This window comes from Plectropomus leopardus, chromosome 12 (assembly GCF_008729295.1).
Source record: "Plectropomus leopardus isolate mb chromosome 12, YSFRI_Pleo_2.0, whole genome shotgun sequence".
Lineage (NCBI taxonomy): Eukaryota > Metazoa > Chordata > Actinopteri > Perciformes > Serranidae > Plectropomus > Plectropomus leopardus.
In genome coordinates this window covers 21,949,516-21,977,212 of record NC_056474.1, presented here as the reverse complement: position 1 = coordinate 21,977,212, position 27,697 = coordinate 21,949,516, and the positions used below count along the sequence as shown (strand labels likewise).

The window sequence follows — 27,697 nt, the reverse complement described above, 5'->3', positions numbered from 1 at the left end:
GGAGAGAAGGTTTGCGATGGGCATGGAGTTTGCATGTTTTAAACCTGAGAAAAAGGCTAAATGGAAACATGTGAATGCATGATCCCTGTTCGTCCAAGAAGTTGTTTTTTTTTCCTTTTCGCGAGTCAGCATCTGAATCTGAGCTTAAGGCTGCAAGGGTCACAACTTGACCATTTGAACAGCACAGGTGGACACCTATGACAAGGTTAAATGCATTATTGAGGCTGTTTCCATATAGAGAATACTGAAGGTGCTCCTCAGCCTTGCTATGTGTGTATGGCTGCTACTACAACACAGGAACAACTCACAAAAGTCCAACATTAAATTTACCCCCGAGGGTTTTATGATTCGTCATTAACAGCTTTGACCATGAAAACAAATACAACTGAAACGCCAACAAACGTGCAGACGGACGGCACACATGCACACGAGTCCTCACACACACACACACACACACACACACACACACACACACACTCATACACAAAGTTACTCGCGCACAAAACACGCACGTACACACACATACTAAGATACAACTTGTGTTCCTAAGAGAACATTAAGCTGATAATTAACACTGAAGGGGGCATTATACAATAAATTAATACAATACTAAATTAAACCCAGCCTACATATAGGCAAATTAGTCCCTCCCCCTTACACACGAAACACACGCACACACTCTACATACACACACTCCCATGCAATAAAAGCAGCTTATGTGCCATGCTGCATTTTGGGATGAGTAGGGCAGTACGACTGCTGAGCGTATTTTCATGTAGAAGCAGCAGGTGGGGGGGGTGGTGGCTGACTCGGTGAGGGGTTTGTGAGGAGGGGGAGGGTAGAGGCTCCAGGGACTGATACTCGGTAGTGGATCTGCTAAGCAAACCTGGACCACAGGCGAGCAACAAGCGCACATACACATACACCACAAGACAAGTACCATACTGTACATAGATATATGGACATCGTCACCTGGCAGGAAATTGAGGGTCGAGGGGTCAAAGACTTCAGTGTCTGCACTAAGAAGAGACCAGGACGGCAGAGCCATGGCTAATAGAGGTGGGATGGAGTGGTTGAGGGAGGGAGATAAAATGTATGAGGGACCCATTTAGATGTTTATGGTGGGGCTTGTCTTGTAGGAGATGGTGGAGGCCGCCGGCTTGGGTCGAAGAGTACAGGAGAGTGTACAAGGAAAAGTGTGAGATAAGAGTTTCCAAAAGAGAATGGGTAAGAAAAAGAGAACAGTGCAGAAGAAAAAAGGAGACGAGAAAAGAGAGGTTAGTCTTCAGTCCTCTGTGCTATGTTTGACAGTCTAAAACCTCTACAATGTTTCACAACCAGTCAAAATTACCAGTTTGAATATTATTAAAAAACAAAAATGAGTAGTTGGTACATTTGGAAATTCTAAAAAATGAGTGTAAAAAGTGCGAAGAGTAAAAGAAAATGAAAAGGTTAAACCGTAACAAAGTTCAAGAAAAAGAAAAAAATTGCACATACAATATTTTTTTATTGTTTGTCTTTCTGTTATTATTGCTTGTTAACTAAGTTGTTTATTTGTGCTGATTTCTCATTAGCTCTTGTTCTTGTTTGTAATGAATGTAATACAAATTAATAATAACATTAATAATAGTAATAATAATAACAGTAAGAAGAAGGAGATGAAAAAGAAGAAGAGGAAAAAGAAGAAGAAGAAAGTGGGGCTTGTCTCGAGTGCCAGATGTGCTCAGTCTGGTACTGTGTACACGGGTATATTTGAAAACGTAGTTATTTCTATGCATTTTTGCCTTTCATCTACATCCAAACTGCGTTTTAGCTCACTGAAAATGGACGTTTTATAAAACTCTGTGAAGATTTTCAGAAATTGTCAGTGCTGATGTGTAGACAGGAAAAAATTCAGTTTTTAGCTAGCAGATAGTGCTTGCCACCATTACCTAGTGGGTGACTCACAAAAAAGGTGATTCTGATTCAGCCTGTGGTATTTTGTCTTAATTTTATGTGGGTTCGATTGTGGGTGGATAAAAAGAAATGTGCAGGTCAGATTGCAGGTGTTCGGTGATAAATATTTTATAATAAAATGATAAAAATAATAATTTAATTGAATGTTTAAACATTTCTATCTTCTGACTGTTGACTTTGTGTGTCGGCTTTATCGTCTGCTTCAGCTGAAAAATGAGAGCCGCTTCATCAGGTGTGTTACAGGCAAGTTAACCGTGGAGAAGAGCTGCTTACTATCATGATAATCCTGAATTATCTCTATTTAAAAATATAATATCTCAGTTTCACAAGTATAAAATGTCCCAGAATTATCACTTTAAACGTGCTGCTCAGCTGAAGTATTTGAACAGCGCGTGGTTATAATAGGATTTGCAGTTTTGGATCAGGCTGTGGATCTCGTGTCGGCAGGCTGGGCTGAGATATGTCCAGGTGGCAGGGTGGGTGTGGTGTGCAGTTTGGGAGTTCGTTTAAAAAAATCTGACCGATGCAGGACTCAGCCGTGCACATGTGGAGGCCTTAATCATCTTTACCCTCATAAAGACATCCGACAGATAAGTTATGTGAAGTTCACACTTACCTGGGGATGCTAGGAGGGGCCCTGTTAGGACGGCTAGGGGCCTGAGGGCTGTCAGCACTGTTATTGAAGGGCCCCAGGGGTCCTGGACGGTTTGGTGGTGGTGGGGCCCCTCGGGGAGTCGGACGCTGGCCTGAAGACATCCTCCTGGGGGCAGTGGGGCTGGCCGGAGGAGACCTGGAGAAGGTAAAGGACAGTGGCGGAGGACATATTCAGATAATTTACCCAAGTAAAAGTACTAATACATGGTGTGAAAATACTATAAATAAAAGTCTCAAGTTAGAAATGTTACTCAAGTATAAGTAGGTAAGTATATTCAGGAAAATTTCCTTAATGTATGAAAAGTAAAAGTACCCTATTCAGAAAAATCTAAAAAAAATCAATTAAAATTCAAAAGTATTACAAAAAAGAAAATGACTTAAATATTTATTCAAATAATTACCAAAGTACCAGTTCAGAAAAATGTAAAATACCCAAAAACTCAGAACTCAAAAAAAGAAAACAAAAAACAAAAAAAAAACAAAAAGAATAAATCCACAAATGTCTATTAAAATTGTTGCCTATTAATTTTTGTCAATCAGCTAATTAATTAACAGACTAATCATTTCAGCTTTACTTGTATAAACTATTGGGTAGTTTAATTTGTAAAAAAAAAATCAGATTTCACACACTCTCCTTGTCTTTTTAAAGAAAATCTTAATTTGTAAAGTTACCATTAACTAAACCTTTCAGATAAATGTGGTGCAGTAAAAAGTACAATATTTCACTCTGAAATGTAGCGGAAGGAAAGTAGAAAGTGGGATGAAAAGAAAAGACTCAAATAAAGTAAAAATACCTGAAATGTGTACTTGAGCACAGTACTTGATTAAATGTAGTTAGTTACATTTCACCACTGGTTTAATTCTGGTAACTTTACCTGCGACCAGTGGATCCTCCCAACCAGGAGTTGTCAACAGGCGGAGGCATGGGGGTGGTGATGGTGGAGGTGGAGATGTCCCCGATGATGGCCAGGGCCTCCTTCAGGGCCTGGTGGGTCCTCAGCACCTCATCCCTTCTCTGGGCCTGCTCCTGGGACTCGTCCATCAGGGTGTTCTGGTCGCCTGCAGAGTACAGCTGGGCCAGCAGCTCAGCATTGATGAAATCCTTCACCTGGTGGCAGGAAGAGGCCGTGCAGGATGATGAGTCAGAATCAGAATCGGGAAAACGAAGAAAAATTACAGGCCTTCTGATGGTCATTTTTTTCTCTCAGAGGTTATCATGCAATATAATTAAAAGCAGTCGACTCTTGAACAAAAACAGAGGAAAGTCATCTTTATGGCCCCACATAAATGAACATCTTGCTTATGTTTTCTCACATTGTTGATCATGAGATGCATGATGGTCTTAGGCATGAGGTCCCGGATGCACTTGTTGACAATAGCCATGTAGGAGTCCACCAGGTTACGAATGGTTTCCACTTTACGCTCCAGCTGAGGATCCATGGAGAAGTTATCTGTGGCAGTGGTAGTCTCACTCTCAACCTGCAGAGGGAGAAAGAAGAAGTACTTTCAACAAGGTTCCTACAGCTTATGACAAGTGGAATTTAAGACTTTTTTTTAAAAGTCACTCAAAATGACATTTAAGGCCAAAATTGAAATAACTCCTAAAATAAAATAACTCCTTAACAGCCAGATCTTTATCACAACTCAAACCATTTCTTTTTGGTGATGTTAATACAAGAGGCAAGCGGCAAATTAGTGCTTCTTGGGGTTTTTTTACCATTTATTTTGAGATTTTACAGCACAGGTGTCAGAAAAAGCAATTCACAAAAATCCTACTTCCAATTTCTTAGTATTTTTAAGACATTAGATAGACTGACTTAAGACATTTTAATACCAATCAAGGCCCTATTTTTAAATTACTAATTTAAATGCCTTTTAAGTCATTTTAAGGATGCACCGGAAACCCTGTTTAAACAGGGAAAAGAGAGACAATAAGAAGAAAGAGACCTACATTTACAAAAGACATTTGGTGCGTTTTATGAATCTGACAATTTAATACAGGGTTTTTTTCTGAAAAAATGGCATGTGCACTGTAAAGTGTAAGGGCCCTTTTTAAATGATTTATAATGTCTGTCACAAGTGCACCTGACTAAATGGTGCATAATCTGGGTGCATAATAAGGCAGAACTAGTAAAAGGGGGTTTGTATTTAGTCCCTTAATTAATCAAAGGTGTGTTTTAGGCCTAACATTAATTCAACCTCCTATTTCCTTTACAAGAGCACTGCTTGGATTTGACAAGCTGGAGCAGGAAGCGTTTTTGTGCAGAGAGTAATACAGCAAGAGCAGTAATGTCACTGCAGCAGATATTGTTAAAAGTTTAAGCAGCAGCAAAACTATAAACTGTAATTATAAACTTGACAGATATCAGACATAAAAGGGAAACCAAAGCTAAGAAACAGTCACTCAGGCAGTGATGGACTGATTTAGTGGTAAATGATGAGTTTTCTAACCGTAGTGACTTTCTCAGGATAGACACCGGCACGTAGGAGAGAAGATTTCCAGCTGTCCACATCATCCTGAGAGTCACAGGCCACTCCAGAGTGCGATTGTCCTTGTACACATTCCTAAACACCACCAGAAATTATATTAATTTGCGTTTAATTGAATAAAAATGCACAATTTCATCATCTAAATTATCTGTGAATGAATAAATAAAAAGAAAAACATGTAGACAATGCTCCATTGTTACAATAAGATCTCAACAAAAAGATATAAACTCTGACATCTGGAAGTATTGATAGTATTAGGTTATGTGCCTCCTTCCATGGGGGATATTTTGTTTAACCCTTTTTTGGGTTTCTAGTCAAGAAGGATGAAGAAACTGAATTACCATGAAGCGTTTTGCAGGATGTTCTGCACCAGTTACTCAAAGGTCAGGTTTGGTATTGTAAACACTTATTTTGCACTTCTGTGTGATTATCAAACACACAAGTTATAAACAAAAAACCTCATAAACTGAGCTGTAGATCAATTAGAAATAGTTCCAGTTTGGACCGGCCTGCATCGTTCATACATTCATGCATGCATACTGTGCAAAACACATAATCCAAAAACATATTTTGGCCATTGCTCCAGCACACAGGCCTTGAGCTCTCTAACCCCATATACTGCATGTGATTGCTGTCAAAAGTCTTTCTTAAATTTGCACTTAAGTAGAAATTCAAATGTTAAGAGCTGACCTTAACTCTGTATTGAAAATACAGAATATGTGCTTGCTGGACATGAAACTCTTCTCCACATCGCGGACCTTCAGGTTGTCCAGAGGGAGCATGTACTTCTTCTCTTTCTCCTGCGGACGAGGAAAACAGAAGGTATGGACCTGAGCGCTTTTATGACTGATGCAATTTGTCGTTTTCCTGAACTCTTGTGCAATGAGATTGGCGCAAGATTGTGTAAGAATACGTTCATAAAAGAAAGGTGAAATCGGGTTTTTAAAGAGGCAGAGAGGGGGTGAGGAGAGAGAAAGGGGGGTGACAGGAGGGAGGAGGAATGGGGGAGAAATGAGAGTGGGAGGTAGGTCGGGGGGGTGGAGAAGGGGAGGGGGGGCAGAAACAGAGAAAGAAAAGAGAGAAGGAGAGCACATGTGGAAGTCATTACAGTGTGGGTCAAGACACAGTCGTTCTTCACGGTGCGTTTTGAGCTGGTAGCCATAGGCTGAGTAAACGGAGTGAGATGGGGAAAAACGTGGACGTATGTGAGCGCTGGAGGTCCAGTGCTCAAACACAATGTTCATCCTTTGAGGTAGAAGCTTGAGCACAGCTGTGACACATACGCAGGAGCCTGTGACGGATGCTGAAGGAACTCTGCTCTTCATTTTCACTCTTCATCCTAGCCTCCATCTTTCTTAACTCTGTCTTTTTTTCTTTTATCCCTCCCCCTCTATATTTTCTCAATATTTTTTCTTTCCATTCCAGAGGGGCCCACTTCCTGCCTGATTTTTTTTTTTTTAAAGAAGGAGGGAGAGAGAGTGAGAGAGGGAGAGATTAAATGACAGCCTGGCGTTAAAACTCAACATCTGGTAGTGCTTAGCAGCACACAGAGAACCAGGAAAGGAGGGAGAAGTTAAAGAGACGGCAGGCAAAGGAGGAGGAGAGACCCAGAAGAAGAAGCGCTAAAGTGGATTTGCAAAAGATTTGCAGAAGAAAGCCCACATCTGGTCTGAAGGTCCGGAAAGAGGTGGTAGATGGTCGCAGGTAAGAATTAAAGAGGATGAGGAAAGAAGAGAAGAAAAGAAACTCTGCAGACTCTTCTGCGTTGTATCCCCCAAGGGGTCACTACAGCCCATATATGGTCACACGTGTCCCCTCCCTCTTCCTCTCTCTTCCTCTCCCTTCCTCACTCACTTGCTCCCCCCTTCGTCTCTCTCTTTCCCTCTTTTTTGTAATATCCCCTCCCTGAACGTGCAGCCAGTCTGTCCCAGTCGTCTGAGCGAATATGCCACGTCAAGGCTGGATACTCTTCATGGCCGGCGTGACCAAAACGGACCGCGAGGGGACCCAGAGCTCAAACGTCTACCAAAACAAATAAACACGCCAAGAGACGTGCACCAAAAAGGCCAGGGGAAGGCGGCAAACACGGATGAGGCGAATGGCAGTTTTGAGGGGGTTTTCGATAGACGGGATCCTTACTGCCAAAATGGAGAGGGGGCGAAGGGAGGGCAGAGCCGCCCCGCAAGCATCTGGAGAACAGCGCACAAGGCCTGGCTCTTAACTCCAGCTCCGTCCACCCAGTGTTCAGACTACCTGTTCATTATCATACTGGTGTACAGTAGTCTGCACATTGGTTAGACTGGGCATGGACCCTCTTCTGTCAGTCTGTCTTTCTGTGTCGCTCTCTCTGTTGGCGTTTCAGCTCTCCGAGATGTGTTTTTTGTTTCTCTTCCTTCCTTCTCACCTTTTGCTTTTTTTAATCAATTTATAATCTGTATGTGATCTGTATTTTGTCCTAAGTGCATTCTAACACTCACCACTTCACTTTCACTTCTTTTTGGAATAAACATACATCACCAGTTTTCAACACTAACTGCACATTTGACAACTTGCTGTGAAAAACTGAGGTGTGAAAAAGAAACTAAAGTTTGAGCCGGAACGATAAAAGATGTACTCACAAAATAGCGAGCTCACATAATTTATAGCATGAATGAGTAAGTGTGCAGGCTGCAAGCCTCTTGATGAAGATGTGGTCCACTGGAAGGGGGAGGAGCGAATGTGGCTGCAAAGCATCTAACACAGGCCAAAGGAACGGGGGCCAATCAATCAAGTGCAGTTTGAAAATACAGTCAGACACCTCCAGTGAAGCTATTTCAGTGGGTGGTCAAAATGGAGCTGAAGACTTAAGGCAAAGGATGTAAACTAGATTGCCTCGGTGTCAAATAACTGCAAAAAGCTGGTAGGAAAAGTGTTCAGGGTAATGCAAGAAATTCACCAGCAAAAAGCCCCAGTTCACAGAGAATATATGTACACACAGGGTGACCATTTCTTTAGGTAAGCTCTTGTGTTGTTGGTTTGTGATGAAATGTCTAAGAGCGGACGTGCAACTTTTTCACTGTTGCATGTGAAACATTTGCGTTAGAGCAAGCCGAAACAGTGACTCAGTGTCAGGAAGTGATATCAAGTTAAAAGTCAGAAACCGAAACGGGGGGATATTGATTTTTAATAGAGAGGTTTCTCTCTCGTGAAACATTGGAGGCCGATGTTTGGATTAAAAACGTGTGATTTTCCTGCCAAGAATGCGAGCAGTTCCAAAGTAACTGCCAACCGCACCAAGAGAGGGAGGAGGGCGTGCGAGTGTGTGCGCATCCGCACGTGTGCACGTTCATGCAACTATAGAAAGTTCACGGGGTGTAAAACAGAAATATACAAGGTGAAGCCAGCAGAGTCTATAATTTCCTACATTACCACACTAACGTATCAAATGACAATCTGTAGTCTCAGTGCTGTGCGGCCCATGTGCTGTCTGAGGACTGAGTGAGTGTCCATATATTTTGGGTGTCTGTGAGCGAACATTTGGTTGGGATTTTGGGACTGGTCCAAATTTGAAGTAAAAGAAGCAAATCCCAGTGGAAAGAGGTGGGGAAGGAAGGAAGGAAGAGAAAAGAAGGGAAACACAAAGGGAAAGATGAATGGAAAAGAGTGAACGACCAAAATGGCCAAACTCTTCACATACGTAATTCATACAATGAACGGCTGCATCAGGGTGACTCTGCAACAAAAGGCCAAATGCTCACAAAGAGACCTTAATTAAAATGGACCCATATATAAAAATGTATTTTACACTCCAGACTGGAAAGAACACTATTGTCTCTATCAGCTTGTCCTTTTTCACAAATCTAAATTCTGCTCTGTGTATCCGTCTTGAAACTGCACGCTGGCAAGAGACTAAACGAGGTCCGATAAACAAATAATGCAGCTACAACACCAACTGGCTGAAGGAGTTGCAGTGTGTCTGCCTATCTACACTTGCTGTGCAGAATATCCTGCAACCTGTACAGCAGGCACAGACAGGCAGATAGACATCAGCCCGCCAAATAAGCCAGCAGGACGGACCAACTGCTGCATCCTGCTGATGCAGAGAGGTGCAAACGGTGTTCTCTGAAATTAGTATGCTGTTGTTGCTCTTTCTGATGAAATATGAACGATAAAAATATAATAAAAATACTGCTTTTTCAAAAAATAACCAAAGATCTGAGTCATTTATCCACCGTTTGTGTGTATGATGTTAATTGCTGGTTTCATTCTGCATAATATCAGACTTTCATCAATGAGTCCTGGTTGATTTTTTTTTTGCAATATATTTGAATAAACCCTTTAAATCTTGGGCAAGCTGGCTTGATTTCTTTTCTAAATATTTGGAAAGGCAATGAGTAAAGAAAGAAGAAATGACCCAAACATTAGCAAGAAATGATTAAAAAGTATAAGAAAATTAACTGGAAAATTAGTAGAAATAAGTAAATAAATAAAAATAAAATTGAAAAAAACTGACAAACCAAACAACCAAAGAAAGGGGAAGTTTTAAAAAGTGCTTAAATGATACCAATGATTCTGTAACATAATTTTAAATGTTTAATTGTTATTTTTAATTAGGTTTTTCCCTAGCTTTTTTCCTTTTTTTCCCTAGACATTTTACCCCAGCTTTTTGAAAAATCACTTTCTAAATCTATTAATTTCTTCCAATTTGTGGAACTTTTCTTATCAAGGTGCTTATTAACTTTTTTCCCCCACAGTTTTTGAAACAAAATCACACCAATTTGCTCAGGGTTTAAAGGTTTAAAAACTCATGAAATGCATCTGAAAGCAGCACTAAAAAGTGATGTCACTACAGGTTTCAAAGAGTTAAAAGAGAGTTAAAAATATATTAAGAATATTTGACCTTTCACCTTACAGACATTCATTTATATCTGGCCAACAGCAAAGAGACACAAATATTTAAAAAAACAGCAGTTGGTGGGGCCTTTTGCACATCTGTACCGAGGCATCTGTTGCCTCATAAACCACCCTGCCCTCATTGGATCCTCATCTTGATCTAAACATCAAAGTCCTAAATATCAATTAAAAAGCATAAGAAATATGAAACAGGGACAAGACTGCTAACCATCGAGCTCCTGTGGGAAATATCTGTCTCTTTAGCCGCTAAAACTCCTGCTGGAGTTAACTGTGTCTGCCTGCTGTATGAAAGTGGCGAGACTGAACTAAACAACTTAAGTTCCTAGAGACACTAAAAAGCTTTGTAAAGCTGAAGAAGTCACGTGAAAAAAGTGTGAATTAAGTGACCCCTTTTACATGAAGAGTGATTTTACTAGTACCAGCCAATTTAAACATATAATATTACGACATCCACCCATTAATCAATCTACAACTTTAACTGACAGTTATAGCAGTATCTGTCAGGAAGAGAGAGATGAAGCCCATCACGTTTCATGTAACATTAGTGGCTGAGACAGTCCACTATTCACCGCCTTGCACATAATATGAAGCTGTCACAGATACCACTGTCCTCAAAGTCAATATACTCCAGTCTGCGGCCTGTAACCGTGGCATTTTGGGGAAACGAAGACAAACTGATGTAGCATGCTGTCGCTAGCTAATTTAACCTTACCTCTGTGTAGCCATCAAGGCCTCACTGTTATAACACACCCACTTTTCAAAAATCAAACTTTTTCATTTCCAAAATGTGGCCAAGGTCAAATTCTTTCATCTAACTCATTCATTCATTCATTCATGACTCCCTCGTCCTTATTCTGATCTGACACTGACGGAGGTGTCTGCGGAGCCAGAAGTCCGCTGTCGCGCCACTTAACTATAAACCCGCCCACTTTTTAGTGGCCTGATGAAATGCAAAGGATTTGATTTAAATCCTTGTCCAGTTCAAATATTTTGTTTTCTTGAGAAATACATCAAAGTACAGAAGCTGAGGATGCTTTAACGTCTATTTCACGTTAAACTCACCTCATCATCCTTGAACCAGGAGAGGCTCTCAGCAGTCAGCACAAACCAGTACTCCTTGGCTCCACCCTTCATGATGCTGATGTTGTTGATGGTCAACCAGCCTTTGCGAATGACCTACGGGGAAGGTGAGGTCAGAAAGTCAGAATTTGTTGTAATATGTAAAAAAAATGTTAATAAAATAAAACAAAAACAAGAGGATGAGTCTTCATCCGTAATAATTCTGACAAAAAAAACTCACTTGCTTCTAAAACAAATCCACACGAAACATCATGGCTAAAGCTAGCCCAAATTAATCTGCGCAGATAATCAGTGCATGACTTGCGATGAGATGTGTGTGTGAAGGTCAGGTTAGGTGTGTCGTCGTGTCTTTGTGACTCACTGCGAGCCGAGCATGTGACCGTGTGTCAGTGCAGTCTCATTCAAGGAACCGTGTTTACAACACCACAAGCAGAGGCCAGTGTTAGCTTGTTAAGTGACCATTGTGTTAAGTGCTTTCGAACACACAAACACATGTGTGTGTCTGTCTGTCTGTGTGTGTGTGTGTGTGTGTGGGGACTGTGTCAGGTGTATTAACCCCACAAGCCCTACATAAACAGGCCTGCAGGCACAGTGCCAAGTGATTATTAGGTTAGATTACTGTCAGTCTTGCACCGCCTAAGACTCACTAAGGAGGTTACCCAAATCATTACAAAGCCGTTCTGTGATAGGCAATCATTAGAGGGTTGTGCTGTCCCTGTATTCATGGCAGGAAACTAAAAGAAATTCTTTTAGTCTCACTAAAGATACTTTAAAAGTCTTAGAGATACTTTAAGTCTTAGGCCACCATAGATTTGATGTTTTAGCAATATTGCAGTAAGGATATACTGTGTATATATATATATTTCTCAGTCTATATGTTAAGAAACAAACAAAGAATACAGAGAAGATGTACAAAGCATTACAACACCAAAAAGTCAAAATGAAATGGCTTCTTCAGGAATCGTACAACCATAACAAAAGGTAGCTCAGACAATCAATATTGAGCTTTGGACATGTCTTGAATGCAGCCTGGTGTAAATAAATCATTAGATTAGTATTGTAAATCTCATATTGTCTGCCCAAGAGAGTTCAAGATATGCTAAGTGGAAAGGGAGGTCACACTAAATACTTAACAACTTTAGCCCCGTTTAAGTGGCTTTATTCTGAAATATTTGCATTTTCAATTCTGTATACATATTTCCTGTATGTTGTGGTTGTATTTTAGTAGACTACTGAGAAATAAATGTGCATTATCATTATAACCTTGCTAAAATAACAAAGTTTAAGGTGGCCTAAGACTCTTGCACAGTGCTGTAAAGTTGGCAACCCCCTGTAGTCTGTGGACGTTGGTGGGTGGAGGGGGTGTTAGAGAGTAAACGGTTAGAGAGTAAACTCTTACAATCAGGCCTGATGCGGGAGGAGAGGAGGCCTGCAACAGGAAGGAATGTGGGGGATTAAGAAACCTTGTGGCACTAAAAAAATGGCAACTTTTCTAGTGCAACTTGTCTTTAAGAAAATGAATTTGCCCAGCAGGCAATTTGCCATTCTGGATCGTCAAGTGGAAAACAGTTTGTTATGAAGCATCGGTGCTGGAGAGCACCACACAATGGGCAGAAGTGTTACTGCAGGCACAAAATGACATTGCAAACCATAACCCACAATGAGCGATACTCACCAACAGACACCCATAAGAGGGCAGCTGAGATTCTCACTAAGGGATGGGGATGAAATGCAAAGTGGCACCTTGATGACACAGGAGGGGTTCAAACAAAGGGAAATGTCTCAACAACAACACCAGTGATGATGGTGGCATACAGTAATAGAACCCAATGTGATTCTTTTACTGAGATAAAATCATAAAACCAAAGAAGCAAACAAACCACTGTACACAACTGGTGCCCCGCTAAACATAATACACCATGCATGACTAAAATATAAAATCATAACAAGAAGAAACATAAGGCTAAAATGTATATAACAGAAAATGTGTGCTATGTAAAAGATGTACTAAAGCGAAAGAGGATCTCATCTCTTTCATTTCAGCATCTCTCTCTTTTCTCTGCAGTAGCCATCCTGCTGCTGTGTGGGTGTGCAGTACTCCCTTGACCTTGTGCTCCCTCTGTTTATGTGTGACATACGAGACATGACAAATGCTCACCTGATTTCCTGCTGAACTCTGGCTCTTATTAGTCTGACTGCTCCTCTGCTGCGCACTGCAGTGGAGAAAACAACAAAACAGAGACAGCAGGAGAGACGGGACGATGGGGGGGGGGGGGGTGAATGTAGAGGAGAGAGAAGGAGAAAAAACATGACAGAGGAAAAGGAGATCTTCTAAATATTTGTTTTTGACCAGCCTGACATGGTCATTCATAAATAATGGAGGCAAGCAAATAGATAGATGAATTCTTTACTTAGCAAAGCCAATGAAGTCTTCGTGGTTAGTGTTGATGTAAGAGAGCTGGATGTCTATCAACAGCAGAACCTGAAACAACACAGAACAGTCAACATGAAGTGAGTCATTAGTAAAGGCCCCCATCCAGGATCTGAACCTTGTTTGAGGGTTGATGCAACAGTGCTAGCCACTACACCACCGTACCACCAGGATAACAATAATGATATGAAAACGATCATCTTTGAGTAAAAAAGTATAATGCAGGATGCACAGTATCAGTAGCTCTATGACATATAGATGCATTGTGATTCGATGAACATAGATGTTCAAGCCCTATACAAGACATGAGAGTGATCTTCTTCAAATAAACTGATTCCCCAAAACTACTTTTTTAAATGTATTATTATATGTTTAACCGTATATGTATTTACAGTGTTTAGTGTAATTATCTGCATAATTGTTACCTTGTTTGTGATTCCATAACATTCCAGTAACAGATATACATGTCACAGGCCTTCCCTCAAAAACAGACACGTATGGTCGTAACTGCAAACTAATGAGTGTTACCTGGTCCTTGGCACGACTCTCTCTGTCTCGGATATGAGAAGTCACAATTCTCTCAGTTTCCTCGCGGAGCATGGGGAAGCATTCCAGCTGCAAACACATCGCACAGCTTAGCACTCACTCTACATCATGAATGTGGGAAAACTAATTATAAAAACTCAGAAACAAACTGAAAACAGTGAGCTTTCCTTTTGTTCCTCCCTATGTTCCCCAAAAATTCAAACCCCCATAAACCACTAGTTACCTTGGTGGAGCACTGGCGCACAGTGTTTATCAGCTCCTGGATGACCATGTCCACACACTTGACACAAGGCTCCTTTAGCTTTATGACCTGCTTCTTCACAATAGCCTCAAACGCCATGTCCGGGGTGAAAAGTCCAGTCCTGAAACCCATCAAGAGGAGGAGAAAAAAGGGTACAATTGTGATGAGAACTGGTTTCTCTTTTCTGTTACATTTTTGACTCAAGCAATATTGATTCTTTGTGCCGTGTACAGTCTGTCATTGCAATAACAAGTACAGGGGCCAGTGCAAAACCTTTTACTGATGAGCTAAACAACAGTTGATGTTTGACCTGCTATTGTTTTTGGAGGGAAATCATGCTAAAATTTGTTTTTTCTTTAAATGTTACATTTCTCGCTTGGGTGGCAATTCTTTTGGTTGTGGTGGCTAACCGCTGCTGAACCAAAATAGAAACACACAGAACGCCTGCACACAACATGAAAAGAGAAAGAAAGACATCATGCTCCTCCCTTCTTCATAAATTCCTGTCCAAATCACGTATTTTTAGATTGTCTGCAAGCCAAATGCAAACATGCATCTTTTTTTTAATCTGTTATGATGTTCTCCACATTAACATTTGTATATGTGACTTTTTTTCCAGCTTTGAATGGATGTAATTATACTTTTATAATGCTAGAAGGCAGAAAGACAAGAGTGAGAGCTTCACTGATTAGTATATTTCAAATATTTGGAGGAATTGTGTGCTTTGGGGAAACAAAACTGATACTGGTACATTTGCAAGGAGAATGTGAAATAAAAAAATATTTCAGAAATCACACATTTAATTTGGTAGACAAATCCCCACCTGATACCGTGGATGTTCTTGATAGCATAACTAATCTCGCGACGCATCTCCTTCTCATCACACTCCATCTGAGGGGAACAGAGAGGAGGAATTTAGACAGCGGCTACAGAGTAGAGTTGCAAAACTGTAAAAGATGAGACACAGCATGAAGAGACAGCATGGTAGAGAAAAAAGAGAGAGAAAATAGTGCATTGTACTATGAGATTAAACATGTATTGATAATAGTGAAGCTATTTAGAGATCACGCAAGAGAAAACCACTGAAGAGAGAATGTAAGTGGTCATTTTACAGTGTGACAAGGAGTGGGGAGGAAACAAGAAAGGTGTAAATAGACTGCAAAATGTGTCATTTAGTTTTATATTCAGCTTTTGAGACATAATCATCTTAAAATGAGAAGAAAAAACATCTACTGGGGATGTTATTATTTCACTGTTCCCTGGACATTTTCCTTTGTATCAGGAATTTTCTAGAGATGAGCGTATCTTTGAACAAGGCAGAATAACAGGCAGATGACTCACTGCCATTGCTCTCATTGAGGACAATGAACTCTGTATTTTTATGGGAATTTGGGAGTTTTAGCAACCTGAGAAGAGTTTCAATTGCACAGTAAAAATGACTCATGGTGGGATTTCAGTGAAGACTCAGTATATTCAAAAAGTGACCACTTTAAGCCAACAAATCTTTAAAATGAAAAAACAAAAAGGCCATTTGTGAGCCCAGTCACCAGAAAAAAATGTTGGCATTGTACGATTCTGCAAACAACAGATGAGGGTAAATACACACTGCACACACATTGAGGGTTTCATAAGTATCATATCATTTCTAAAATAACGTAGTGTATGAGCTGACTTTGTCAGTGGGCTTTGGAGATCATGTTGGATGGCGTGTCACCGCTGTTTGTGACCAAAGACAAAAAAATGGTTATGATTTAATAGTCTGTTTCTGTTTTTTTTCAGCAGCTTTTTGGTTGTTTTGTAGCTACCTGTGGCTGTTTTTCCATCAGCTTTTAAGCCACCAAACATGGATGACAGGTTTTGTAGCAACCCATGGCTGTTTTTATATGCAGCTCTTTAGCCATCAATATGTGCTTTCTGGAGACCCATCACTGTTTTTCCGGCTTTTTAGCCACCAAACGTGGGTGTTTTGTGGCGACTCATTACTGTTTTTCCAACAGATTTTTGGGCATCAAGTGTGGGTGATTCGTGCCACCAAAATTGGGTATTTTAAGCTAAAACATGACATTTTCCTAACAATAACCCATTAGTTTATGTGCCTAAACTTAGCTTCAAGTTAACCACAGCATTGTTGGAACATTAAATTTCAATAAATCTGCTATATAATAACGCGCAAATGTAACATATCTGTGGTTTGCAGAAACATACAATGCCAACATTTTCTCTGGCGATTGGGTTGCCATTTGTATTTGAAACAGTTAAATTATTTCTCCCCAGCTGTTTTGTTACCACGTCATCATCTCCTTCTATGTGCAACATGTCACCTTGACCAGCTCAAAGGGGAAACGCTCATGAAAGATGCGGTTGATTTTCGCTCCACCGGAAAGCTCCACTGTGTCCACCTGGTCTCCTGAGCCCTCGATCCTTTTCTCAAAATCCACTGAGAACTGCTGCACCATCCTGAAATAATGATGAAATAAATATGCTAAATAAAAGACCAGCTTTTGACATCTAAAATTAAAGCTTCTGAGCAATAGGTGCCTGTGAAAGAATGTATTTCTCTCTTTGGCAGTTAGATATTTTTCAGGATACTTCATTTTATGAACTAAATCTAATGTAAAAGCTCTTGTGAGAAAAATGGGGCACTGACTGCAACAGCTGCTTGGTTTTGCGAGATGGGTCATCAGGTCGGTATCCCCGGTATTCCTCAGCCTCCTTGTCTAAAGCCAACAGCTGGGACTGCAGCTTGCTGCGGAAAGCTGGCAGGGTGTCCCGGATGTGGTTGGTCAATTGCTGTGGAGACACAAAGCAGGAAAATGAAACAACTTATAATCACACAGGAGCATCAATTGATAGATTATTTTATTGGCATTTTGGCTGTACAGTGATTTAACCATTAAGACTGTACATTTCACTGTAATTGTAGAATATGTGACATTCATAGCGTAAAAATGCAGAGAAAATGTGGAATGCCTGTCTGAGTGAAACTATAAATTATTAGGAGCTGAACTAGAAAGATTGAACACATTTCCCACCTACTGACAGTCTTGTAGCACCCACACTGATGTGCCGTACAATGGAAGTGAAAAAAAAAAAAGGCCGCCCTCTTATTAATTATGTAAAGTGCTTTGTGGGAATGCAACGGGAGTAAATCTATGATCACCTCGTTGAGCACTTTCTGCAGTCGTGGGGTGCCCATTTTATCAGCCATGTGCCTGTATGATGAGTGTGAAAAGAAGAACTTCCTCTCAGCCTCCAAAGCTGCCTTGATATCTTTCTTTCCATCAATGTCCTTCTGACTGCGATTCACCACTCCAATATAACCTGCGAATAAATAAACAAAGACACAAATTGAGAGAAACAATGAATCGCAATCCCAGGAGATAAATAAGCAGTGGAGGTGAAAGAAGGTAGAACAAGGACAGTTATTGGACGCTGTGATTAAGAAAGCAGGTTAGAGAATCTGAGAGTGAACAGTTACAAGAGAAAGAGTGAGTACAAGAGCCGAAGTGAAACTGGCTGGCACACACACCTCTTCGCAGCGGCAGCAACTTGTTCTCCAGAACATCTCGGGCATCTGTGCCCTCGTCCATCAAATCCAGTTTGGTGATTACTCCAATAGTTCTCAAACCTACAAAAGGAGTCAAAAAGAGGGGGGAAGGATGTGACAGAAATTTAGAAATGCTTTTTGAATGTTTAAAGGAGATATATGCCACATTCAGAGCACATCTATCAGTCTGAGTTCGGGTTGTCTGTGCATGGCTTTCATCATGGAAGTGGATGACCTGGCAGCTAACAGCTAACGGTTGCAACAATGCTGACAAAGCTAATGGTGTTAACACTCTTTTCCACAGTGAGTCTGTATTTTTTTCTTCTATTATTATGGGTCCTTTAAAAGTCATGGAAAAGTTTTTAAATGTGTAGGAACCCTGCGAATGGAGCTGTATTAAGCCTCATTCCCACTGCACAACAAGGCAAACTCGTCTGCTGCATGGCTGCAGCGTCCTGTTCACGGGTCTCCTCTTGGCAGCTGGAAAGTAGTCTATAGCCAATTTTAGCAGGTTTACTCGTGTTTGAAAAACCCACCTGCATGCCCTAGTTGTAGTGGGAAAGGGTTATCATATTTATCAGTCTGTTAGCTAATTTGTTTTCCTGTGGCACACTGCATATGGTATGTCTGAAATCTTATGCCTCGAGGAGGTTCTCATAGGAATTAATAGACCTCCGTTTGACTAGCATACATGACTGAAGGGTTATAGGTGTCATGCTTTTCTATATCTTTTCATAGTAAATGGTTGATTGCTGCTATATTTAGGTTCTGAATGCCCCATAACGCTGGTTTCACACTGGATGTTTAAGCATCCTGATATGTTAATTGCCACACGGCACCGCACGTCAGCAGTCGCCTGTTCATTCACACCAGGAGCGCAATTCTCTGTGCTGGTCAGCAGTGATTCTCCTTCTCTGCTCCTTTCTTATCACACAGAGAGCTCTGCCCCTGTCTCTCTGTCACTGCTTGCTTGTGTGTCTCTGGTTGTGTATCTGTGTCTGTGTGTCTGAGTGTGTGTGTGCATTTCTGTGTGCCTGTCTGTCTCTTTGTGTCTGCCCCCTCCCTCTGTGTTTAGACACAACTGACAAGCATTGTGGGAGCACTGGATGCATATTTTATCATTATCGCGGTCACATCATGTATATCACATGTAATATATCCTTTATGTTGTTCATAATTGAGTATTTAGTGCTGCAGATCGTCAGCCTGCCACAGAGCTCGGGGCCATGGCACATCAAGCGTGAACAGTCTGACTGCTCAACACGGGTGCCGAAAGCAAGAAGCCGAAGTTCCATGTCCAACATACGGCTCTTTTAGGGGATCCATTTTCATAATCTTTTGGGTTCACTAAAAATACAACACATGCCATGCAGTGTTTCTTAAATGTCAGTGTTTTCTGTTTTCTCTCAATGCAAATTCTTTTTTTTTTTTTGAACAGCTGTTCCAGCAAAATGAGGACTTTGAAGATGTCCTGCTTTTCCTCTCCTTTATTCAGTCCCTCTTCTCCACTTCTTTCTTCTTCTTTATTTAATTCTGCTATGTCATCCTAAGCATCTTTGACTGTTAGCATCCCATCTCTCCCTGTTCCCTTCTGTATACTTTCACCTCACACTCCTGGTCTGGTATTATTCTTCCCTTGCACAAGGTCACTTTGTCCAAGTCCTCCTATTCCCAGCTAATTTATCCTCCTCTCCTGTGTCTCCCTCTCCTGTCTGAAGGTCAGACTCTTTGAACATTCAATTAAGCTGATTCCTTTCTTACCCTTCCTCAGTATCCCACTTCCAGCATCTTTTTTCTTTAGCATCACCTCATATGTGTTTCCTTAACTCCACCTATCTCTTTTTGATTTTCTTCCTCCTCTCTCTCCTTACTTCTCCTCATTTATCTTTTAATGTCCTCCTTATCCTCCATTTTCCCCTTCTCTCAGCCCCTCCTTTCTAATAATAACATGACACTTGATCGATCCCTGCAGGGAACTTCTGTTTCCCAATTCAGAGAGGTCAGAGAACAAGGTCAGACACTGAGCATCGTCCCTGGCTGCAGCTGATGGAGACTCCATGTCTTGTTCAGGTTGTTCTCACTAACCACGAGTCCACCTTTCTCTTACTACGTCTCTCCTACCGCCTTCTTTACTCTCATTATCCTTTAAATGCGGCCGCCTTACCCTGTGGATCAACGTCCTTTGCCAGTTTAAGAGCGTCAGAGTTGGCCAAGTCAGTGTTGGCGGGAGTGACGGCCAGGATCAAGCAGCTCTCTCTGGTGATGAACTGCATGATCATTTCCCTGATCTGCTGCTCGATGTCCACGGGCTGATCTCCGACCGGCACCTTAGTGATCCCCGGCAGGTCGATGAGAGTCAGGTTCAGCACTGCACAGACAGAATGCAATAAAGTAACTGTGCCTATATGAATTTTCTGTGGCCCTATTGTTATTGAAAGGGGATCTTCATTACTTCCTTTATGCTGCTATTTTAGCTGAGATGATCCCCTGTAATTTGAACTTTGCCCCCTACAGCAAGAAAAATAGAAAAACTATGAAGCTGAAGCTTTTAGCTGTTTGCCCAAAATATCTTTATATTAATATCATGCAGTCGATTATAAACTAATAATGGAAGTGCAGGATTTGGTTGCACTAGCCTTTTGTAAACTTTTTATCAAATCTGGGTCTTTTCTAAGATCCTGGCAACCACTGACTAGTTTCAAACTAGTCATTGGGCTACAGTCTGCCTGCACCTATGACTAAATATCCTAGTTTGTGTCAATATTAGTGATGAGTTTTAGTGGGACAAGCTATGTTATGAACCTAGTTAACTAACAATTCATTGTAAATATAGGTATCGTTTAGCTGTTTTTTTTCAGCTAGTATTAAAGCAGATTAGCAGGACTATGGTAACGTAAACTTAAGCAACATTTGTCTATTTAAGATAACGGCGTTGGCATAACATTTTAAAGTTCGAGGTTATTAAAATCTGCCCAGTTTAAACAGCATGTTGATCTAGTTTAGTCAGATATGTTGACCATATTAGTTACCTTTTCTTCTCTTCGCTAATAAACAGGTTAGCTTAGCTAGCATGTTTCCTCAGTGGGTTCCATTAGCCAGGCACCACATCAGTTAGCCAAAACTGGCAGCAGGTTAGTGTGAATATAAAGTCACAAAAAAAAAAAGACCAGACCAGCACATATTTCCCAAAATGTTTAGGCCCTGCCCCTTACTGGCTGATAGAAATCCATAGATCCGATTGATGTCAGGGCAATCTGACGTGTGTTTGGATTTTAAAATGTTTGTATGAATGATAAAATAATATAATATAAAATGAATTAACTTGTTAAACAAACATTTGTTTTATATCAAATGCCAAAGGGGTCATTTAAAAGTTTGATTGTTCGCCTTCACCAGTCAGGTTTTCATTAAAAAACCTGCACACAGAATGGCGCAATTTATTGCAATGTGCTGTCAGATAAGTACAATACACCATGTAGCGTTCTATGCATCTGGCATTTATGAAATACCCCCATAAAGTGTGTACCGTTACTACACTTATATTTCACGTTTATGCATTTTTATCACAGAGCTGGAGAGACATAGAACGCCATTTAGCATAAGGCACTTATTAAACAGCACATTACAATAAATTCCACTGATCTTTAGTCTGTACTTCTACGAAAACACAGAGGTGAAGGCAAAAAAGGGCATTAAATGACCCCTTTGGAGTTTGATTTGTTGTATAGATAAATCTAATAATTGTTTTGAGACCTTGTTTGCACCTGAGCATTTGCAATACCTTAAACAGTTAAGGTTGATCACCACCATGCTCCGTTCAGTCTTCCAAATCCAAATGGCTCAATGGCCCAACACAGCGGCCAGATATTGCTAATCCAGAAATATCCACATATTTGATTGAATCATTAGGTTTTATTCTGCTACATTTTGTCTGTAAATAACCAACCTGTGAACAGCCAGCTCATTGATCTACAGGCTAAGATTTAGGTGCAGACAACAGTCTGAGACGCTGTGCTGTATAACTGAACTGCAGCAGCCTCCTACTCGAGCTATCTGTCACTAACTGCCACCAGCATCATTTAGCCATTTACAGCAATGACAGTGAATATTCACTTATCTTTATGTGCCTCAGATCTAAGTGTGAAAACCTAAACCTGCTACACAGCAGCATTTTCCTGTTTTTATCTTTATGCGACAGTGTGTTTCTGTCTCGCAAAAGGGGGTGCAGCTTTGGTGATGACATATGTTACAGTTTGTATGATGAAATTTGTTTTAATTCACTGATGCGTAAATCTCCATTTGATAATCACTTAACCACACTTGCCAACATTTGCTTTTACTCACAGCTGGTGTAACCACCCCCTGGATCAAAATTGCCAAAAATACTGTAGAAATCATTAGAAAGCTACGAAAACTCTTCATTCATATCATATATATATATATATATATATATATATATATATATATATATATATTTATACATCTGATTGGTGGGGTTTTTCACCAATAGGATAAAATCCTTTCCAGTTCTTAGTTTAATATGTTGAAGCATTTAAGGTCATATTTCTCTTAGCATTTCAGTATGTAATTCCAATGTCCTTGGATATTTAGTGTACATGCTGTCAGTTTTCAACTAGAAAACATAAAAAATATGAGCTAATTCCAAACCATTTACGTTAGTAGAGGAATAAAGATGGTAGAAAGCTCAATTAATTAGTCCAGGAATCTGAATTCACTTCATTTCAAGGTTTTGGTTATAAAAGACCGCATTCACCTAACAAGGACATCAGTATAATGTATGCGTAACCCATATTTAGCCATATTAACAAGGAGCTGTTTGACTGCCTCCTTTTAACCCCTTTAACAACATATAAGTTTATTCATAATAATTTTGCTGGCTGAACCTATTCTTTGTTTTCTCATGACCAAGTTTTTAACATTTTCTGCCCAGCTAATAATACAAAGGGCTTAAGGTTTATGACACACACTCACAGCTTGCACGCTTGATTTAAAAAGTGTCATCATGTGCTGTTAATTGACAGTAAAAGAAAGGTCTAGCATCATACCGTGAGGGGAGTAAACCCGCAGGTTGATGGGGACCGGAGAGATATGCCTTTGTTGGCCCCCGTGACACGGTCTGTCTCCGCCTCGATTTCTTGGCGAACCTCATCGAAGTCTGTGAACTTCTTCCCTTTGCAATGAAGGAATTCAGCCCATTCTGAGAGGATGAAGAATATATAGCAGGGATTAGAGGAGGCTGTGTGCTGCATGTGTCTTAGAGAAAAAATAATGCCAGTGTGAGAAGGAAAAAAGCCAGGAGGAAAAAAACAGCACAATTTAACAAGGGGAGAGGGGGAGGCAGCATTTGTGTGTGTGTATGTGCATGCTAGCATGTGTGGGTGTGTAAGTGCGCCCACCTGCAGTGGCGCTGATAAGCTGCAGGACCAGGGGCCTGCGGGTGACAATACCAGATCCACGGGGCAGAAAGTCCCTGAGAAAAGACAGTCAATCATAATTCATTACATCACATCGCAGCCAATGAAAACATTTATCAAAGACTCTTGGGGTCTTAATGATATCTTCATCTTGAGGCTTTCTTTCTTTGAACTCTTGAAGGGCAAATGTATTATAATTATAGCATGCCAGCTACTATAGACCCTTGAACATCACTAATATGGTACACTGCACATTGATTCAATAAATGAAGTGAAATAGGGGCCGCACCTCCTGTACTTTCAGTTCCTGCTGCTGCAACTAAGTGCTCCGACAGCACAGAACAATCTGACCTGATAAACAACAGGTCGAAATGAAGAGCTGCTTCACTGACAAGGAGCTCTCTCATTTAAAAACGATGACTTTGCCATTTCCTGAGGGGTTCCACACCAACTTGTTTTATGTGTGTGAGCGTGTACGTATGAGCACGCCAAACACCTGACAGCCATCACAACCATCTCCTAGGATAAAGGTCTGTTCCGTAAAAACCTTATTAGCACATATCGACCCTCGGAGCTCCCTCAAGTGGGATGGGTTTAAAAAAAAGACGAGCCCACTACTTGTCCATTCAGCGCTGTGCTTAGCCAGTTTCTAGACAGATGGACCATTACTCAGCATCACGACTCTCAATGAAGGATGGAACAGGACAAAATCAATGCATCCATCTGGGAATGCACACATGCATGCTAAAACGACACAAGAAAGAACCGGTTTGGTCACACTGAAGGCAATCTTGCTAATGCAGCTTTGCACTTGCACAGATTTGGGGGACTTGTAAGCAACAGATTGAAAAAAAACAGTGGTCGAAATTGAAGCAAAAGAGGCCAAGACTTTCTGATTTTTAGTCCCTATGATAAGTCAAGTTCCCAAAACACTGCATCTTACATTTCCCATAACACAATTCAATAGCACCCTTCATTTTAATTTCCCACATTGTAAAAAAAACCCCAGCTATTTCCATTAATAATTATAAAGCAGGTGTAGGTGCTATGTAAATACTGTGAATGTTTCAAAATGCTCAGTCCATAGAGAGCACAGTCTGTATTAAGAAACTGTGCCTTTAAATGATTAATCAGGACATAGGTGAATTTGTGATTTCACAACTCTTCTATATAAAAGTAGAAACTGACGATGCAGTGACATTACAGTCATATCCTGGTTAAAATGAGGGTTCAGAGACTCTGAGAGCGCAGATGTAAACAACCCAAAAACACTGACCAATCAGAGAAGACGGGGCTTTTTTTTGGACAGGCCTTTTGAGGCAGCATTTTAGACAGAGGGTGACTACAGATATATAGTCAGGCAGACAATATTAAAAAAATATATGCGTTTTTTGAACATTAACGAATGTAAACATGTTTTAGTAGAAAACCCAAATCCAAGTATGAACCCGAAAATGACATATGGGACCTTTAAACATACCAAACTCTCAAACAAACTCAATGCCAGAATTTAAATTATATTACATTAAATTATATTATATTATATTCATAAGACATTTTTTTTTTTCCGTCAAATATTTGTTGTCTAATTCAAGTAACTCTGATGACATCATAAGTAACAGTATCATCAGCTCCCTCCAGAGCAACAGATAACATTAAACAGCTGGATTCACAGGCTGAGTATTGTTCTCCATGGTAACTATACTGACCTTCACATGTGAAATCATTGGAGTGACTCTTTAATTTGCTACATGTTATATCGACTGGTACAGATACTGCATTGCAAAAGAAACACTACTGTAAATGAACCAATTTAGAGAGTTAACTTTTTGAAAAATTCTGAAATTATGAAATGCATTTTCTCTATGACAGAATAGTGCCATATTACTGAGAAGGAAACAAATAAGCTTCTTGAAGCAAACAAAACACATCACATAGTAGCTGTGGGGCAGTTTTTGTGAGACATGGCCATGTTTCCTACCCAACTTTTAACAATGGAAGTGATGAACAGTACCACACTCTTGGTTGGGAATGGCTTGATACTTACATTAAAAGAAAATCAATTCATCTGCTCATAATATGTTTGTTGAGATAACCAAAATCCAGGGCGAGATACTGAATATTCATGTGATTTCAGGAGTGGGAGCTTCCTACAGTAGGAAGGTGTTTTAAAATGCATCAATGTGTCTCTACAATCTGCATTCACAAAATGAGACTGTAATTTTTTGTAATTTTTTTTTTAAAAGAACAGTGTGTAAGATTAAGGCCCTATCCAAAGCCAGTGTTTGGTTTGTCTGTTCTGGGCTACTGTAGAAACATAGCGGTGCAACATAGCTGGGTCCATGGATGAAGACTCGCTACCAATGTAAATAAAAATGAAAAAAGGTAATGAAAACACAAAGATTCTTATTTTCAGGCGATTATACACTAAAGACAAATATGTATTACATTATATTATATTCCATTTTGGCTAATATATCCCCCTAAATCCTGGACCTTTAAGGGGTCACTGGCATATTAATGCCTTCCAAAGGATGCTTGGGAACTGTACAGATATTTCTAGGACTGTGAAGGACTGCAGTTGCTGCTGATTGGGCTGAACTCCCCATGGTGCTGCTGTAACCCAAATACTGCTCCCCTTCTCTGCCAGTAGCCACAAGACAGTGTTGTGTGTTTGAAAAAATATACACTGCACAGAACATAACTCATCACAAGGTGCAGCAGCAGTGACTTAAAGCTTGGGGGAGAGATTGTTTGAACTCTGCACAGAGAGATTGGCCCCATAGGCCTCTTATGTCATCCTCAAGGTTAACCGGAGCAGGGATTATCCTATTTCTGGTGGTCAACTTTACCTGCCTACAAAGTTCTCCAGCACGGAGCTCTTCCCTGCACTCTGCCCGCCTACTACAGCGATCTGCGGCAGGTCCAGGTTGCAGGCCTGGCCGATGGAGCTGAAGGCATCCTGCAGCTTGTTGACCAGCGGGATCAGGTCCTCCATGCCACGGTTTCCCATGGTGCCTTTAGACGGATGGACTCAGGATCAGCGAATGGAAGTGAGAGAGAGAGAGGAGGAAGAGGAGGAGGAGGTGGTGGAGGAGGAGGAGGGGGGATGTGGCGCTGCTATATTAGTCCAGGATACCGCGGTGCTTGTTGATGTAGTGAAGTCATCTAGCCGCGCATTGCCCCGAGCCAAGCGAGGGTCGGACCGACTGTGGAAGCAAAAGGAGAGAGAGAGGTGCAGAAAAGAGATATGAACAGACAGGGACAGACACAGGGGCGTAAATATAGACAGTGCAGGCAGTGTGGTTGCACTGGGGCCCATGAGGTGAGGGGGGGGGGGGGGGGGCTCCAACAATATGTTGAATAGAAAATGAGAATACTAAAACAAGCTTCCTCATAGTAATAACGCTATATTCAAAAGACCACCATTAAATAAGTACAGTAAGTCTTTGCTATAATTGCCCTCAAAAAGCAACTCTAACTCTGTCATTGTTTTCTTTTTGTTTTTTGTAAAATAGTCATTAGAAATCTATAACAAAATATGATACATATTCTTCATACACAACACAAGAAAACAATGGAATTAAACAAATAATTTCTTGTTTTGTATGGCATTTTTACAGATTTTGCCATACAGATATGCAGTGATGATTGCTGGGTAATATGCACGTTGGTGTCCAATGTCAAGTCGCTATTTGATCATGTGACGAAACGATATGTGCACAATAGCGTGCACTAGGGCCCATCATAATAGTGTGCACCAGGGCCCGTCGCAACTACCTTACGCCACTGTACAGACAATTGCGCAGTTGCTTACCACAACCACCATAACCTCTCTCCCTCTCTCTCTCTCTGCACTCACACAAACACACACATAGCGAGCAGCACGAAGCATTTTGAAGGGCATTTGGTGCGTGGGGCTCCATAGGCTCCATATGAACAGACCAATGCGCTCCAGGCTCCAAAAATCACACACGAATGACGCGTAATTAAAGCAAAACAATGCATCATTCGCTGCAATCACAAGCACGCTGATATACAATATAAAATAGCGTCTTGTGAATACATGATGGTGATAACTGTGTTGTTGTGAGCTTACCCCGCCTCAGGATTCCCTTTTCAGCGTCCGATGGTCCCGGTCGCTGTCCGGTGCTGAAACGACGCGCAGATCAGGCAGCAAAGACAAGTGACAAGACCCCGGACGATTATACAAGCGCCACCTGCTACATCGGCTTGATGTCAATTTCCTGTGCATTTAATTGTGCTCGTCTGTGAGCTTCGTTCCGGTCGGTTGAATGTCAGAGCGGTGTCATCCCGAACACAAATTCGCCTTTGACAGATTAATCATTTTTCCCCCCTCTCTCCTCTCGGTGTAATTGCGAAGCTGCGCCTCGCTCTTTACAGCAAAGCGACGCGGCGGAGGA

At 40.9% G+C, this 27,697-nt stretch overlaps 1 protein-coding gene across 1 annotated transcript; it reads right to left on the bottom strand.

The window, feature by feature from the left end:
• Positions 1 to 469: 469 nt before the first annotated feature.
• Positions 470 to 27,660, bottom strand: dnm3b (dynamin 3b). Its single transcript, XM_042497342.1, is given in 23 exon segments — positions 470 to 1,159; positions 2,573 to 2,746; positions 3,486 to 3,718; positions 3,925 to 4,089; positions 5,062 to 5,144; positions 5,147 to 5,175; positions 5,791 to 5,900; positions 11,056 to 11,169; positions 13,232 to 13,286; positions 13,485 to 13,555; positions 14,033 to 14,119; positions 14,274 to 14,412; positions 15,115 to 15,182; positions 16,613 to 16,748; positions 16,939 to 17,081; positions 17,452 to 17,612; positions 17,821 to 17,919; positions 20,003 to 20,206; positions 22,905 to 22,947; positions 22,950 to 23,056; positions 23,256 to 23,329; positions 26,126 to 26,482; positions 27,373 to 27,660. Coding segments are annotated over 22 exon segments (2,499 nt in total). The 5' UTR covers positions 26,287 to 26,482; positions 27,373 to 27,660; the 3' UTR covers positions 470 to 1,116.
• Between the last annotated feature and the right edge of the window lie 37 nt (positions 27,661 to 27,697).